Source organism: Miniopterus schreibersii, assembly GCF_964146895.1.
Source record: "Miniopterus schreibersii genome assembly, chromosome: 1".
In the NCBI taxonomy this organism is placed as follows: Eukaryota; Metazoa; Chordata; class Mammalia; order Chiroptera; family Miniopteridae; genus Miniopterus; species Miniopterus schreibersii.
In genome coordinates this window covers 200258784-200275511 of record NC_138101.1, presented here as the reverse complement: position 1 = coordinate 200275511, position 16728 = coordinate 200258784, and the positions used below count along the sequence as shown (strand labels likewise).

At 52.5% G+C, this 16728-nt stretch overlaps 1 protein-coding gene across 1 annotated transcript in view; it reads left to right on the top strand.

Moving 5' to 3' along the window:
- CDC42BPB (CDC42 binding protein kinase beta) overlaps positions 1–16728 on the top strand; it is a 79711-nt gene that overhangs the window by 37197 nt on the left and 25786 nt on the right. Inside the window, exons 3-9 of the mRNA XM_081129623.1 lie at positions 1204–1287; positions 5048–5143; positions 8430–8578; positions 9630–9723; positions 11506–11706; positions 13606–13854; positions 15481–15560. Of these exons, the coding sequence (XP_080985749.1) occupies positions 1204–1287; positions 5048–5143; positions 8430–8578; positions 9630–9723; positions 11506–11706; positions 13606–13854; positions 15481–15560 (953 nt within the window). The remainder of the gene's footprint in view (positions 1–1203; positions 1288–5047; positions 5144–8429; positions 8579–9629; positions 9724–11505; positions 11707–13605; positions 13855–15480; positions 15561–16728) is intronic.

Here is a 16728-nt window from a genome sequence, read left to right as displayed (position 1 = left end):
CCCGGGAGCTGTGCCCACCTTGGGGGCTGCGCAGTGAGGGACGAGTATCCAGAGGGGTGGGGGAGACACTGGTGCCAGCGAGCAGCCCCTTTAGGAGGGAGAAGGAAAGAGGGAGAGAACACCGTTGTGCCGTTGTGCCCAGATCATTTATAGTTAGTTATTTAAGTGCTTTTTTTTTTTTTTTTTTTTTTGCCAAAGAACTTGATACAAAACTCAGTTTTCTGAATTTCAAAGAAGGCAACAGTGATTACCCTCCACATTCCTCCAGATTAGGAGAAACATGTCCTCGCCCAGGCTGTGCAGAGCCCTCGGGTTCTCTCCTTTCCTTTGCTCCCTCTCAGGCTTTGCCGCCTTCTCTGTATGCCCCCCCCCCCTTCAGCACCCTAGTCAGCCCTCCCTGGGTCCTCGGCCTGGGCTCTGCACACGGCGCTCCTCACCTGCTCCGGCCACCTGGCAGTCTGAGTCCTTGACTTCCTGGTCCAAGGGGACTTCCTGGAAGAGGTGCATGTGAGTTGTACTTTGAAGAATATGGCTGGCAGCCAATATGCTGAGTCTATGTGTCTAGCGCCATTCTGAGCATGTTAATGAGAGGTAAGGGAGAGGAAGGTACCTGAGCGTCAGCATGAGCATGCGGATGGTGCCCGTGAGTGCAGGGAATGGAGCCTGGGAGCCATCGATGAATTTTTAAAGTTTTATTATGAAATTCTCCAGACACATCCCAAAGTAGAGGACAGTGAACCCCCCTATGGCACCTAGTGCTCAGCACTGGAGTTTTGTTTTTGTTTTTTTGTTTTAATTATATCTTTATTGATTTCAGAGAGAGGAAAGGAGAGGGAGAGATAGAAACATCAATGATGAGAGAGTCATTGATCGGCCGCCTCCTGCACACCCCCGACCGGGGATTGAGCCTGCAACCAGGGCATGTGCCCTGACTGGGAGTCGAACCCCGATCGCCTGGATCTTAGGTCGACGCTCAACCGCTGAGCCACGCCCGGCTGGGCAGCACTGGAGTTTTTAACTCCAGCAGGCGTGATCTGTCATTCAAGTTGCTGTGTGCTAAAATAAAGTTTTGATGCCTACAAGGACAAATCCTCATTTACGTAGAAAATTGTTTTTTCCTTAACAGCTCATTTCCAGGCAACTAAGATTTTACTGTAGTTTTATGAAAATGCACTTTTGTGAAACTCCCCGTTTGTATTTCAGGTTGCTGTTGTCAAAATGAAGAGCACTGAACGAATCTACGCCATGAAGATCCTCAACAAGTGGGAGATGCTTAAAAGAGCAGAGGCAAGTGTGACGCAGAGAGTTGTGCATGAGAACACAGGCCTCCCCAGCCCAGCCTGCCTTCCTTGACAGGAGTGAGCTGCTCCTTGCCATGGAGGTGCCAGCCTCCTCCTGGTACCTGCTCCTCTGCATTGTGCTCATGCATGTCCCCCACAGCCTGCCTGAGTTTCTCGCTCTAGTCTGGGCCAAAGTGTTGACTGTAAGGGTGAAGCAAGGCTGCATGGAAATTTCAGGCATTTCCCTCAGTTCTGCTCCGTAAGCAAAAGGAATGATTGAATTTGGAACCTACTTAAGTACAGAAATATTTGGTTGTGTTTTTTAAAATATATCTTTATTAATTTCAGAGAGAGGAAGGGAAAGGGAGAGAAAGAGAGTTGAAACATCAATGATGAGAGAGTCATTGATCGGCTGCCTCCTGCACGCCCTGCACTGGGGATTGAGCCCACAACCCTGGCCTGTGCCCTGACCGGGAATCGAACCACAGTCTCCTGGATCCTAGGTCAATGCTCAACCTCTGAGTCATGCCAGCCGGTCCAGAAGTGTTTTTATGTTCCCTCTTAGAGGGGGAATGAAGATTGTAATTAAAAGTAGATGACTGTTTCCTTACCTCTGTGTGCATCCCTGTGGCAACTGCTCATGCCTGGCACCCTCCCCCCAGCCCCACACCCAGCCCCTGCTGAGACAGGTGAGGCCACCCAGAGCCCAGGCTTTTTCTCCAGCACCCCTGCTTCTGTCTCCATTCACCACCACCCTCCATTCCTCCACCACCTCAGAGCCAAGAGGCCTTCCTTTCCAAGGATGTGCTTCCCGATCACTGCCAGGCTTTGACCTCTCCGACCTGCGCCAGCATCTGCCCTCATCCTCTTGTGTGACTCCTCTGGCCTGAGTGCCTTGAGTGCCTGGTCCCACCTGGCCCGCTGTCTGTGTGGCTTGTGGGCTGCTGTTCATGCCACAGCTGCTAGGCAAGCCCTTTGGGGGCAGGCCCTGGGGCCCTCCCTTTGGAATCAACTGCCCCTGCTTTTGGAAATTCCTCTGGTTTTTAGCCTCACATCCTATCCTTCTAAACCCTCTTTGTAACTTTAGGTGTCCCTTTTCTCTTTTGTTCTCAAATTCTCATCTCCCCATGGTCGCTGCCGCCTTGGGCAGGTAACAGTACAAGCCACTGTTCCTGTGGGATCGCCCTCCTGAGCTTGGGGTTGTCAGGGCTTTGTGGGTGGGCATTCTCACCCCAGCATCCACCAGGGTCTCATCCACCTGGGTCTCATGCCTGTCATCCCATTTTCATATCTAAACCACAAGGGCTGTCCTCCCTCCTCACCACTCCCTCCCCTCCTGTGGTGCCCTGCACAAGGTCTCGTGCCCACTTGTTGCTCAATAAGTGCATGTCGATTGACTGTGTAATGATCGATTTTGCAGTCACCTGGGCTCAAGGGTGGGTGGCCCAGGACTCTGCTTCAGCCCGTGTCTTCCCGCAGCCTCGAACTGCCCACAGCCTCTGCCCATCCTCGCTCCGCTGGTCTCTTCTCTGTGCCCTCCCCCCTCACCTCCCGCCCCCTCAGCCCAGCAGCCCTTCCTCATGTGACCACTGCCACTGTGGGGGCGCAGTTCTTCCATGTGAAGATGCAGCTGCTGTTCCGTGAAAGTTTGGGGGAGGTGTTTGGGGGAAAGAAACAGTGGGAGGACATTCCATTCAAGTGTATATTGTCATGGGAGTGACTGGTTTATGAGGGAAGACAACTGAGCCTGTTTAATAGCACTTGTCCTGTTAACCTCTGGAGAGTGCGTGTGTGTGTTTAAATTTTAAAAGTTATAAGAGTCCCAAGGTTAGGAGAGGTGATTCTCTCTATCATGCTAGGTACTGTTTATGCAGATGTCATGGTGAGTATGTAGAGTGGGTATTGCTTGTTTAATTTAAACCTGGTGGCACAAAGCAAGACGTCAGTAAGAGGTGACAGCAGAACAGTTGCAGAGCAGTGTAAGATTAACTCGTAGACCAGGCTGGCCATTCGCTCAGCTTTCTTGGTCATAAAAAAAATAGTAAAAACTGTTGAAACAGAACTGCTGAATAATACATCTCTTCCCTGTGTGGGTCGCCGTGCTGGCACCCAGTTTAAGAGTGGGCTTTGTTGTGAATGTTGGTTGCTGGGGTGGAGTGGCTGCGTTGGAAACAGTGTCCTGGGCCGAGCTGGCCGCTGCCCCTCCCTGGGCCCCGGGTCTGGGTGGCACTGGCCTGGGGGCATGAGGCTCCAGAGCACCTGCACGCGGTGAGCTGACAGTGGGTCATGTGAGTCCTTGTCTGTTCCTGATGAGTAGGATCAGGACACATCTACCTCAGGATTTCTTTTAGAAAGAAAAGCTTTTTAAAGAAGTTCAGGATAGAAAAACGTGTCGAGAGAGAAAGTTCTAGAGGTCCTGATGAGACTCGGGTGAGAGAGCAGGGAGCACACACTCTAGTGCCCCCCACACCAGGCCTCCATCAGGGCACTAGTATTTGTGCAAGTTTCAAATAAAGAATGAAAATCTTACGTTAAATAGGCAATAAAAAGGAAGTTTTGTTATAATTATGCGAAAGACCTGGTTACTTACATTTTTTAAACCTCCCCCTCTGCTCTCCTGAGGTACCCCGTTCACTGCAGTAACTGCTCCTGGCTTCTTTCCTTCTCCTCCCATCTCTCGTTCTCCACTCCCCCTGGCAGCTGGCAGCTCCTTCTCTGTGTCCACAGGACATTCCTGTTTACTCACTTATGAAATTATGTAGCATTTGTCCTTTCTGACTTATTTCACTGAGCATAACACTCTCTAGGCCCATCCATGCTGTTGCAAATGGCAAGCTTTCATTCTTTTTCATGGCTGGGTAGTATTCCATCGCACATACCTACCACATCTTCTTTGCTCACGTGTCTATTGATGGGCACTTGAGTTGCTTCCATGTCTTTGCTATTTTAAGTAATGCTGTGGTGAACATAGGGGTGCATATATTGTTTCAAATTAATGATTTTGGGGGTTTTTGGATAAATACTAAGAAGTGGAATCACAGAGTCATATGGCAGCTCTATTTTTAATTTTCTGAGGAATCTCTGTATTGTTTTCCATAGTGGCTGCACCAGTTTGCAATCCCAACAACTGTGTATGAGGGTTCCCTTTTCTCCACATCCTTGCCTGTGGTTATTTCTAAATACAGATGCCACCCGTGTATTAAAGTTTTTTTTAAAAAAACACCCATAGAGGCCAAAAAATAGCCTTCTGCCCACGTGCTTCAAGCCATGGGTCGTCATAGTAGAATCCTGTTATGATGTGGGCATCAATGTCCTGCAAATGAGCCACATTCCTTAAAGATAACCCATCAGATCAGTGCTAGGTGTGCGCCCATCCTGCCCACCACAAGGCTGCCAAACTGCAGGCCTGTGACAGAGGGGCAGACACCCATCTACCCCAGGAGGCTGACCTGGTAAAGAGATCAGCCGATGCTGGGTGGCAGGGGCCCAGCCGGGAGGCTGTTGCTTACCCCACCCCATGAGCAGGTTGAATCTAGTGTGGGCCATAGAGACAGCAGGTGTGGAGGGTGGGTGCAGGAGCAGGAGGGACAGGTATGCTCTACCTTTCAGCTGGCGCAGGTGTGACTGAGGAGTGGGCATAGCTGCCTGGGTCTGGTTCCAGGTGACGGGGGAGGCCGGGCGCCTGCAGCCTGGAGTACCCGTCTGTTCAGGACTGTGCCCTGCAGGGTAGTTCAGGTGGACTCACCTCTTTCCCCCACGCCTTGCAGACCGCGTGTTTCCGGGAGGAGCGGGATGTGCTGGTGAACGGGGACTGCCAGTGGATCACCACGTTGCACTACGCCTTCCAGGACGAGAACTACCTGGTACGTGGGTTGCTTCACAGGTGTTTAAATATCCAACTAGATAAAACTGGAGTTTGATTTGTGTTGTGACCGTCAGGTGGGTTTTTTAAATACACTGTGATGTTCTACGCTTGTTTTCCTAAGTAGCCTGATTATTTTGTTCTCCGGGTTCATTACACTTAAATAAATGGGGGTTTAAACATTTCTGTTTTGAATAAGGATGGGAAGCTGCTGTAGGGCTTGGAATGTTGCAGCCCTGTGCCCTGAGTGGGCGCTTGCCCTCCGAGCTGGGTCTCGTCCTCCCCAGGGAGCGCCCTGGCCTCTGGGCGACCTCCTGACAGCTCTTTGGGCAACTGTTGGTTTCCATGTTCTTGTCCTCTGTTTAGTCTGCTGACTAGATCTGGGGCTCCCTTTCACTGTTGACTAATCAGCATTGACTCGCACAAGTGCGCAGAGCTGAGCATGGATCCTAGTAAAGCGACGAAAGGGAAAGCAGTCCTTTGGCTCAGGCTCCGAGGGAGTCACGACTCTGTTGCACTTTAATGCTGGAGCTGGCTCCCCAGGTTTGCCTCAGCCTAGAGTTCACACCAGGCCCTCCAGTGGATGGGTCTCGGCCTCACTCCTCTGGCCAGTGCGCAGCTGTCAGTGGCCTCGAGGGCTTCACTGGTCACTGTGGGCAGCCTCAGGGTGAAGACCTGGGCTGTGTTCTCTCTGTGACAGCTGGTTGTGTGTTCTCAGAGATACGTTCGTTTGCTGACAACACGGGGCATAATGTAGGCTGTTACTCATTGTCAAATAATCTTTCAAACGTCAGAGATACGCTTTAGATTCAAGCACCCACAATTAGGTAAGACGGTTTATTTTACTCTTTATTTAGAATTGAAAATTCTCCTGTTTTGACAGAGCGGCAGCTTGTGTTTGTGGAGCACTGGCCTGTGGGTTTTCTTGGTCCTGTTCCGTGACCCAGCGAATTAGGCATTCACGATTTTCACCCTTTTTTAGTGGGGCGTCTGGGGCAAGGAGAGATGTCATGTCAGCTGCCTGAGGTTATTACACAGAGACAGGGACTGTGCGGGACCCGGCCCGGCCTGTCTGATGGGCGGTGGTACCCGTGCCCTGGCTCCGCCGACAGCGCAGTCCTGATGCCCCAGGGCCATCACCACGGGACCCTCACTTCCTCGCCTGGTATTGCTGCTCCCATCACTGTCTCCAGTTCATATCCTGTTTTGATATGAACGGAATGAGGTTTCTGAGGCGTGCTAGGCAACACGGATCTTATAGAGAAAAACAACAGTTTTTTGTCTGACAGTTTTCCTGAAATTAGCACAGTGTATAGGCCTCTGAAACGTTAGGCATAACCCACTTACTCTAGTTGGGCCGCTCAGGATTTCCAGCCAGGAAGCCATCTTCTTGGTTTTGGAGTTGCCCAGTTAGAAGTACAGTGAAAATTATGGAGCAGGAAGGCGAGGGCTCTGGCACTTTTCTAGTATGTGAACAGGGGCTGCTACAGCGATCGGCAGCCCAGGCTAGACTGCTCCGCCTGCTGCCCACCAGCGGCGTGTTTAGGCTGGTTCCTGCCCCTCTAAGAAGCAGCAGGTGCCTCCCTGCAGGATAGTTGAGGGGAACGCCGCCCTGGAGGGCTTGTGCCATTAGGCTCCCGCAGGCCACCCTGCACAGCTAGTTCCTGTGGTTTCTATCATGGATTTCTAGCTCTGCACTGCACCAGTAACTGGAAGGATGCTACTTCACTTGGAACCCTGCGTTACGTGACAGAGGAGATAACTGGTCTAGTTCTTATTAAAAAAATGTGTCTGCATGTCCTCCTGTGCTCCCTTGCCGTTCACTTTTCTTAGAAACCTATACTCCAGATGCCCATCGGCCACATTGAGCACGGCTGTACTGCGTTTGCTGGCTTCCTTTTAGATTTCTCAGTGGACGTGGAAACCGTGAGGCCTGGCTGGACATGTGCCTGACCCCTTCCTGCTGTTTTCTTTACGGGCCAGAGGCCCTGCCTGTTCGTGCACTTGCTTGCCGCTCACCCCATGTGTGTCCACCAGCAGGCGCTGTGGTCTTCCTCCAGGCGTCTGCCCATGTCTTCATTCTGTCCACCTGTGCCCAGGGCCGTCACCCTCGCCTCCTGCCTGGGCCACATCATGGCTTCCCATCTCCTCTCCAGCCCTGCTCTGTCCCTCCTCCTCTGGTCATTCTTCCCAGGGCAGTCAGAGGAAGTTTCAGCATAAATCAGACTGCAGTTCCCGCCATAGCTGTGGGGTCTGGCCTCACCCTCCCTCCTTCATCGTGCTCCAGCCACAGTCACTATTCCCCATTTCTCCAGCAGCCACATTCGTCCTCTGCTCAGCCTCTGTGCACACGTCCCCTTGTCTGGAACACACTGGCTTCTGCCTGTCACTCAGACCTCCAGTCTGCCCGATGTCTGTGTGCAGCGTTGCCCACCATGCTCTGCCACGCGTGGGCTTCGTTTCTTCCTGGCACCTGTACCTCTGAAGTTGCTGATTGATCTCCGTGCTTGCTATGGTCTGTGTCCCTCTGCTCGATGTCAGTTCCACGGGGAGGGGCCCATCGTCGGGAGAGGTGCCAACAGGTTCATTACTGAGAGAACCGGCGAGTGAAGGTCCTTCCCGAGTTATCTTTGTAGCAGGAGTTGTGCTGGGAGGTTGGGGGGACAAGACGACTGATAGGCTTCAGCCCTTAAACTGCATTGGGGCTGAGCTCGGAGGCCGGACAGGGGGTTGTCGGTAGAACACCTGTGCGAGGGCAGGGACCTAAGCGCAGGCGTTCTTCCTGCTGAGACGTGCCCTCATGTGGCTCTCCCTTGGCACTGCAGTGTCATGGTTGGGTGGTGTGTCTAGAGTCGCTGTGTGGGCCCTCCCTCTGTGCTCCCAGCTGGGTAATGGCCTCATTTCCTCATTTCTGCTCTGGCTTCATGTCTTCCTCCTTGCCAGGAGGGCCTGGGGGTTGTTTCTAAGCCCTGTAGAACTAGATGGGCCGTTCGTGGTGCTTCCATGTTGGGTCACTAGCATTTAGAGTGCCGCTTCCTCATCACACCCTCCAGTCATCTCCCATTGGCTAAATGTGTCGTTTGTGGGAGCTTGTTCTCTGCCAGGTGCATGGCTTAATGGCTACAGCAGGATTGTGACACGTGGGTGCGTCTGCTGAGGGCATATCCTGGATTCCATCTATCCAGACTCAAGGATCCTGGGGCTTCTGAGGCTGAAGTTTGGCCCTTGCTTGTCAGATGTAGTGCTGAGTAAACGCTGTGCTCTGTTCTTCTCCTCCGGATCTGCAGTACTTGGTCATGGATTACTACGTGGGTGGTGACTTACTGACCCTGCTCAGCAAGTTTGAAGACAAGCTTCCAGAGGACATGGCGAGATTCTACATCGGCGAGATGGTGCTGGCCATTGATTCCATCCATCAGCTTCACTACGTGCACAGGTAACCAGCTTCCGTACTCCATGGAACCACATACCCCCTCCGGAGTCCCTGAGGCCTCGACTCCGTTCCAGGCTGTCCAGAGAAGTCACGCGCATGGTGCCCTCGTTGATCTCACCAGTGCAGGGCCCCTTACCCCGGGGCGGTCTTTGCTTCACAGCACCTGGCCCCGGGAGGTTCCAGCCCCACTGAGAGCTGAGAGCTTTCAGGAGGCCACCGAACCTGATACTCAGCTGACGCCAGCTCATATCCCCCCCCCCCCCGCTGTGTCTCCTCCTCAGCTCCGCTTTTCTGTTTCACGCCGACCCCATAGGGTCATGGCCTTGAGCACCCCACAAAACTCACAAAAGGATGCAGGAGTTGAGAGGTTTGGAGTGCCGAGTTAGAGGCTTTTGTGCTTTGTGGATCTTTTTTGGTGGAATGTTCTTTGGCTCCCGCTTGTTTGGGATGGAGTAGTTGGCTCTTTTTGTCCCCATCACATGAGGACAGCCCAGCACACTGTCCATTCTGCTGCATGACGGCACTCAGCCCACATCTAGCTCTTAGGAGTTGTGCTGCTGGGACATAATTGTGCTCCTTGTGGTGCACACCCTCCTTTGGTTTTAAAGCTTGTGCTCCCTGCTCACGCTGGTCATAACAGCTTATTCTGCCAAGAAGGGGGGGCAGGTGCTCAGAGTCTGCCCCGCCACCCCCTCCTGCTGTGTTCACAGGTACATGAACAGCAGGTGAGAGTGAGTGCTGGTTAGGGAGGCACACGGGCTCCTCTGTACCTGGGCAGATAGCTCACTTCTCCCCACCTGTATCTGTAAAGTACATTTGCGGTTCTTGGGGGTTTGTTAACCTGCACTTGTGTTGCCCGCGTCTCCACCTGACCCCCTCCATGTGCCACACACTACCCCTCACCTCGTTTCTGTCTTTCCTATTTCTTCGTGGCACTTACCCAGTTGAGGCGGGAGAGAGCTGTCTGCTGCTCCAGCTCACCCACTAGCGAGGCTCTGACCTACCGAGTGTGTTGCATGCAAATGGTTAATTTATGTATTTGTCTTACTAACAGAGACATCAAACCCGACAATGTCCTTTTGGATGTGAATGGTCACATTCGTCTGGCCGACTTTGGATCATGTTTGAAGATGAATGACGATGGGACTGTAGGTATTTTTTTTTTTTTTTAATCTTCATCTGATGATATGTTCATTGACTTTTTAGAGAGAGAGGAAGGAGAAGAGAGAGAGACGATGTGAGAGAGAAACATTGATCAGTTGCCTCCATGCGCCCCACCCAGGGATGGAGCCTGCAACCTTTTGGTGTACCGGACAATGCTCCAATAACTGAGCCACCCGGCCAGGGTGGAACTTAAGGTATTTTTAATGGAGATTTTCTATTTGGTTTTGGGTTTTACTTGCAATTAGAAAGGTCTTAAAATTTCAGTTTGAGGTACAATTAAGGAACCAAGTTTATTAATGTGAATTAAGACAAATCCGTTTAGGAGACAGTTGAAATTTTCGTTTTACATTTAAAACATCTTCATGGTGCTTTATATTTACCAAACTTACACGTGTACTTTTTGAAGTAGGGGTTGTGGGGTTTACTTGGGTCCCAGGCAGTGGAGAGCAGGCCAGCCCTCCTGCACCAACAGGCAGCTCTTGCGTCACTCTTAACATGCTGTCTGGGCTGGTGGGGTGGACAGGATGGTAGTGGGACAGCCTCATTCTCTCTTGGGAGAGAGAACTTCCTGCCAATCAGATGTTCTCTCTGTGGGTGTTGTAGATCTAGAAACAGGGTCCTCATGCCAGTGGTCCAAGGGCCAGCTAACCCCCACTGCAGATCAGGAGGTGCCCTGACTGGCCATCGCCAGACCCTGGGCTTGGGCTGGGTCAGACCAGTGTCGGAGATGCCCTGACTCCCTCACAGTGAGCTGCCTCAGGGCCCTGAGGACTGTCTGCACTCCTTCCTGTGGCCACTGTCATAGTGTTGCTCTTAGATGTCTGGGAGTCTACACCTAGCATGGGCATGGTGCCTACTTCTCCAGAGGGCAGTAGTCCATGGGAGTGGGGATTACCTCTCCTCCCTACACTGTGCTCCTGGAAGGTGTGGACGTGCACCCAAATACCACCTGGCACCCAGTCTTTCCAGCACTCAGTCTTCCCGCTGCCCACTGGAGCTCCTGCAGCCACCAGGTGGAGGGGTGGCCCTGGCACGTGACAGAGCCAGAGCTCCCTACTGGTTCATGCTGACTGGCTCCGGATACTGTTTTGTCCCTGGGCTCTCAGACGTGACCCAAGGGACAGCTTGGCCCTTCCCTCCCCGGACAGGCCTCCTGAGACATGCAGGCCCTGCTTTCCTGTGGTGACAGTTGCTCTCGCTGCCCGCAGAGGCATCTCCATGCCCAGGCCCTCCCTGCTTGTGGCCGGGACCTGTTCTTGCTGTTCAGGGGCCTTAGCTGCCAGTCCCCTGATGGGAAAGTCTAACCACCCAGAGAACGCTGGACCTCCTTCGACACGTTCCTGTTGAGAGACTGAAGGGTAGGCTGTGGGTGGGCAGCCTTAGCGCCCTCCCACACACCCCCCTGCAGCGTTAGAGATGCTGCAACCTAGAGCCTCTGTTTCACAAGTGCCAGGGGTCTCTGCACATGGAAGCCTGAGAAGGGGTGGCCTGGACACACCTGGTCCGGACCACACCCAGTAGGGTGGAGCACGTGGGATATGGCGCCCCCTTGGGACTTCTCTGCCACTGGGTCTGCAGTGGTTTGGGCATTGAGAGACTGGCAAGCAGGAGTCCCATGCATTCTAACGCTCGCACCCCAGGACTGAGTGGCGAGGGAGTATTCATTTGCTTGGATTTTGAATTACGAGGCTTTTCAGTCATGACTGAGTGAGGAACTTGGCATTGGGGATGTCCTAGGTTTCCCTCAGCATGCCCTCCCCCTCCAGGTCCAGTCGTCAGTGGCTGTGGGCACACCCGACTACATCTCGCCGGAGATTCTGCAGGCCATGGAGGATGGCATGGGCAAGTACGGCCCTGAGTGCGACTGGTGGTCGCTGGGCGTCTGCATGTACGAGATGCTGTATGGAGAAACTCCGTTCTATGCGGAGTCGCTTGTGGAGACCTATGGGAAGATCATGAACCATGAAGTAAGGCTGTGCTTCCACTTTCCCTTGTCCCAGTTCCAAGCCGGGGCAGCCTCGGGGAGGGAGCTCAGTCTGGAAGTTGGGTGGGTCATTGGGGCAGAGAGCATGGGGAGAGCAGGGGTGGCGGTGGGGGAGCGGAGAGGCTGGGAGAACTTGGCCTGGGCTCCTGACTGGGTGTGGGTGGGGCTTCAAGGACGATCCCGTTTGCGGGAGGAGGGAGGAGGGTGATGATACCGAGTCAGCATCCCTGCAGGAGGATTGGGCCTCGGTGCCATGCGGGACCCAGGCGGCTGTGTGGGTCTGTTTCTCCTTGGGACGGTGGGTGGGAAGTACCGTGGGGTAGTTTGACCTGTGGGTCTGGATTTATCACTTAGATCAGTCAATCTGATTCTGAGCCTGTTTTCCCAGAAATCAGTGGTCATAAACCATCACACGTCTCATTGTAGGGGTATTTTAAAAAATATGTTTTTATTTCAGGGAGAGGAAGGGAGAGGGAGAAAGAACCATCCATGATGAGAGAGTCATGGATCGGCTGCCTCCTGCACGCCCCCTGCTGGGGATCGAGCCGGTGACCTGGAATCAAACTGACCTCCTGGTTCATGGGTCGATGCTTAACCACTGAGCCACACTGGCCAGGCCGTAGGGGTGTCTTTAGTCCCTTCTTGATCCCATTCTCTCCCTCTTATGTTCCCTGGCCTTTCCCAGCTGTGACCTCGCTTGCCTTCCTTCGCATGTTCTGCATCATTCCCTTTTCCTCCTGACGTCGTTTTTCCCTTCATACTTTTTCAAACATTTCTTTCTAATGCCAATTTCACCCTCTACCCTACCTGCTCTTGTGCTCCCATGCTCACACTCTCTCACATACACATACACTCTCGCTCACGTAGACACGCTCCAGAAATGGTTCCATGTGCTGCTGTGTTCCAGCCCTGCCCCTGAAAGGAGCAGATTAACACTAACGTGGGGAGTGGTTTTCTAATGACATAAAGCAAGTTGTACTTTTAACAAACACTTTTTCCAAAGTAGAAATACATCTTTTTATTTATAAATTATTGTATACTTACTATAACAACTTCAGCCCGGCCGGGCATGACTCAGTGGTTGAGCATCGACCTAGGATCCAGGAGATCGTGATTCAGTTCCTGGTCAGGGCACATGCCCAGGTTGTGGGCTCGATCCCCAGTCGGCGTGCAGGAGGCAGCCGATCAGTGACGACCCTCATCATTGATGTGTCTATCTCTCTCCCTCTCCCTTCCTCTCTCTGAAATCAATAAAGGTATATATATTTTAAAAAAAATTTTTAAAACCAACAAAAAACTTCAGACGATGCAGAGTGCACACAGTAGGTGGTACCATTTCTCAGTAGTAAAGGCAGTTAGTAGGTACCAGCAGTACTGGGGCCGGCACCTGGGGTCCTGGTCCTTGGTCCCTGGTCCCAGCTCTTTGTCCTTCGTATATTAGTCTTTACAACAGCTGGGGACTGGTGCTGTTGTCCGTTTTCATGGGTCGCAGTGGTGAAGCTGAGATGGTGGTGGTAGCTCAGCACTCAGGCCACCTCGAGAGGTGGAATTTCCATAGAGGTTGACACAGTGCCTTCTGACAAGCCAGGCTGGTCTCTCTCCCCACCCACACGTGTTGTCAGCATTCTTTGCCCCTTGATAGGTGAATATTTACATTTACATTGTCTTAGTTACAGGCAGGGTGCTGACCATCTGCCACATAAAACCAGCAAGGCTGATGAGCTCCCGTGTGCCTCTGGAGCTCATCTTTGTTAGTGTTGGTTCGTGAGTTCCTAGCATAGACTGCCTGCTGCCCTGCGGCTGGTCCTGCTCCGCCTCCTGCAGTGTCTGTACGCACTTCCCTGAACACCTTCATCACATGTCCACGATTGCCCCTCCCCAGGAGCGGTTTCAGTTCCCGTCCCATGTCACAGATGTGTCTGAAGAGGCGAAGGACCTCATGCAGAGGCTGATCTGCAGCAGGGAGCGCCGGCTCGGCCAGAACGGCATTGAGGACTTCAAAAAGCACCCGTTTTTTCAAGGATTAAATTGGGAAAATATACGGAACCTGGAGGCACCTTATATTCCCGACGTTAGCAGCCCTTCGGACACATCCAACTTCGACGTGGACGACGATGTTCTGAGGAACATCGTAAGTGTGGCCTTTGCACGGCGCCGGGGCGTGCAGGGCAGGGGCTCACGGTGCTGCATGTCCACATGGGAATCTTGCAGCTGCACTGGTTTGTGAAAAGTTAAGCAGTTGTCTCAAGAGAATCTCCTTTTAGCTTGGGCCTTAATGTCTCTTATTTATTTTTAAAATATGTCTTTATTGATTTCACACAGAGGAAAGGAGAGGAAGAGAGAGAGAAACATCAATGATGAGAGTCGTTGATGGGCTGCCTCCTGCACGCCCCCTACTGGGGATCAAGCCCCAAACTGGCCATGTGTCCTGACCGGAAATCGAACCGTGATCTCCTGGACCTTAGGTCAATGCTCAACCACTGAGCCACGCCTGGGCTGGGCATTAATGTCCCTTTTTAAAATAATGGATTACGATTTGAGTGATGGTGAGTTAAATAGCTGTTTTGCCTTAGAATTTATCAGAAATACTTTTGCTTTTGTTTTTATGGTGCTTTGTACCTTTTCAAAGCAATGTCACCTAGTTTACCGTATTAGAGCATCCCCGCAGGCTGGCACCTCTTCTAGGCTTAAGGCCTCTCGGTTCCTGTTCCTCCACTGTCCCTGTGCATGCGAGCATCTGTCTTCACGTAGCAGGAGTTCAGGGCGACGAGCAGGTTCTCCAAGTTGGGTCCTGGCCCTGGGACCCACCTGGAGTCTGAGCAGGTCTGACAGGCCTGACTTCTGCTCACATGTTGTACAGCTATTTTGGTCTTGTTAAATGCAGCCTCTTTACTCTTTGGTCCATATGTGTGTCCTGGTTTGGGGACAGAGTAGCTGAAGTTTAACCAAGGAAAGGGAGAAGTTGCTCCTTAACTTACTAGAGTAAGAACAAAACTTCAGGCCACATGGAGAGAAGACAGAGAAAAGCACCCCATGGCTGAGAGGGTTTCCCTGGGTTCCAGAGAAACTGTCTCCACACTTCAGTTTCCCAGATAAATCACCACTTCGGTTTTATTAGGATTATCAGGCTGAAAAGTTGAGTTGTAACTAGTACTCGTCTATAGTAGTCTGCCTTTGGGCCCCAGACTCCGCTTTGCCTCCGGCCTCAGTTTCAGGCCACATGGATGCCATGGCTTTAAAAAGTGAAAGTTAGCCCGGCCGGGCGTGGCTCAGCGGTTGAGCGTCGACCTAGGATCCAGGCGATCGGAGTTTGATTTCCTGATCAGGGCACATGCCCGGGTTGCGGGCTCCATCCCCAGTCAGGGGCGTGCAGGAAGCGGCCGATCAATGACTCTCATCATGGATGTTTCTCTCTCTCTCTCTCCCCCTCTCCCTTCCTTTCTCTGAAATCAATAAAGATGTATTTAATAAATAAATATATAAAAATAAAAAGGGCAAGTTACTGGCCTGCTCCGAGTTTGGCTTGTGGCATTATCACCATCACAAGCAGTGTGTTTACCCTCTTAGCTGGGTTGGACATCACACAGATCCAGGAATGAGTGTCCCTGCCAGTGCCCAGCTCCTTGGGGGGGACACCAGGAGTCAATACTGTAGCAGCCCCACGGTCCTCCCCATGCACCCTCACTTTACCGTTGCCTTCTTCTCTCCTCTCCTGTGTCAGCACAGGTCTCACTGTGTCATGTGTGCTCTTGTGCAGGAGATGTCACCTCCTGGTTCTCACACGGGCTTCTCTGGGCTGCACTTGCCCTTCATCGGGTTCACGTTCACCACGGAAAGGTATGTTGGCTCTGCCGTTCCCCAGGCAGAGGCTTCCTGGGAGGAACTGGAGTGTGGGCACCTTTCTGCAGTGGGCATCAGAGCTCTGGGTGGCTGCACTTAGGGGAGCTATGGGTGACTCTGTCCTTTAAAAATGCACAAGGTAACAGGGCAGGTCACAGACTTTCCCAAAGAGCCTGATGGGAGATAACGTAGGCTTTGTGGTCTCTGCTGCATGTTGTTCTTTGTCTTTTCAACACCCCTTTAGCAATGTAAAACCATCCGCTCGTGGGGGCCATTGATTGTGACCCTAACCTGGAGGGCACCGCACTGGCACTGTTTGTTCTGATGGTGCCTCGTGGCCACAGCCTCACGCTCAACTGAGAGCTGTCTGTTGTTACAGTGCTCCGTGGCCTTTCAGGGATTGTAGCTGCAGCTCCAGCTTCTGTTAGGGCTGGAGCGCACTCCCTGCAGACCTGAGAGTGTGAGCCCTGGGCCGCCTTTGAGAAACCCTGCCAAGGGCCTTCTGTCAACACACCCGTGTGCCAGTGTCCTGCACTCAATGGGGGACCCAAATCTTTACCTGCCTTACTGTCACACTAAAAGCAGGAGCTAAACAGTGTGAAACAGCCCAGGAAGGGAGCCCTGGGTGAGAGCGCCTCCTGCCTCCATCTGTGCCGTGGTCCTGCTACAGGTCCAGCAGGCCTGTTTTGGCTGGATGACGGTGACTGGCTTTGGGATGCTGGTGAGACTCTGGAGTGGAAGGAACTCTCAGGTCACAGAGAAGAAGAGCCCCAGGGGGCTGAAGGGATGTCCCTAGTTAGTGACAGAACCAGGAAGCAGCTCGTGCTGCTCTGGCTGCGTCGCTGTCCTCCAGCCCCGTCCAGCGACTCCTCTGCACAGTCCGGCGAGGCCTTGCAGGCCGGGCTCCGCACACAGGGCACCTTCTCTTTGGTCTCGTTTGGTGTGAGCTGTGATGTAGAAATTGCATTTCCCCTGATTTGCAGAGAGGTCTCTGTGACTAGCTCTGAGGTGTGTCCTTGTTGTCACCCAGTTACTGCAGAAAGGAAGACTCTTGTCTAATTCTGGCCCCATAAACAATAAAGTCTTTTCACAGGTATTTTTGTTTGCCAATTTAAGGAGACTTCTCTTTCACCCCAGGAAGTCTTTAAATGCTAATGAAGTCAGT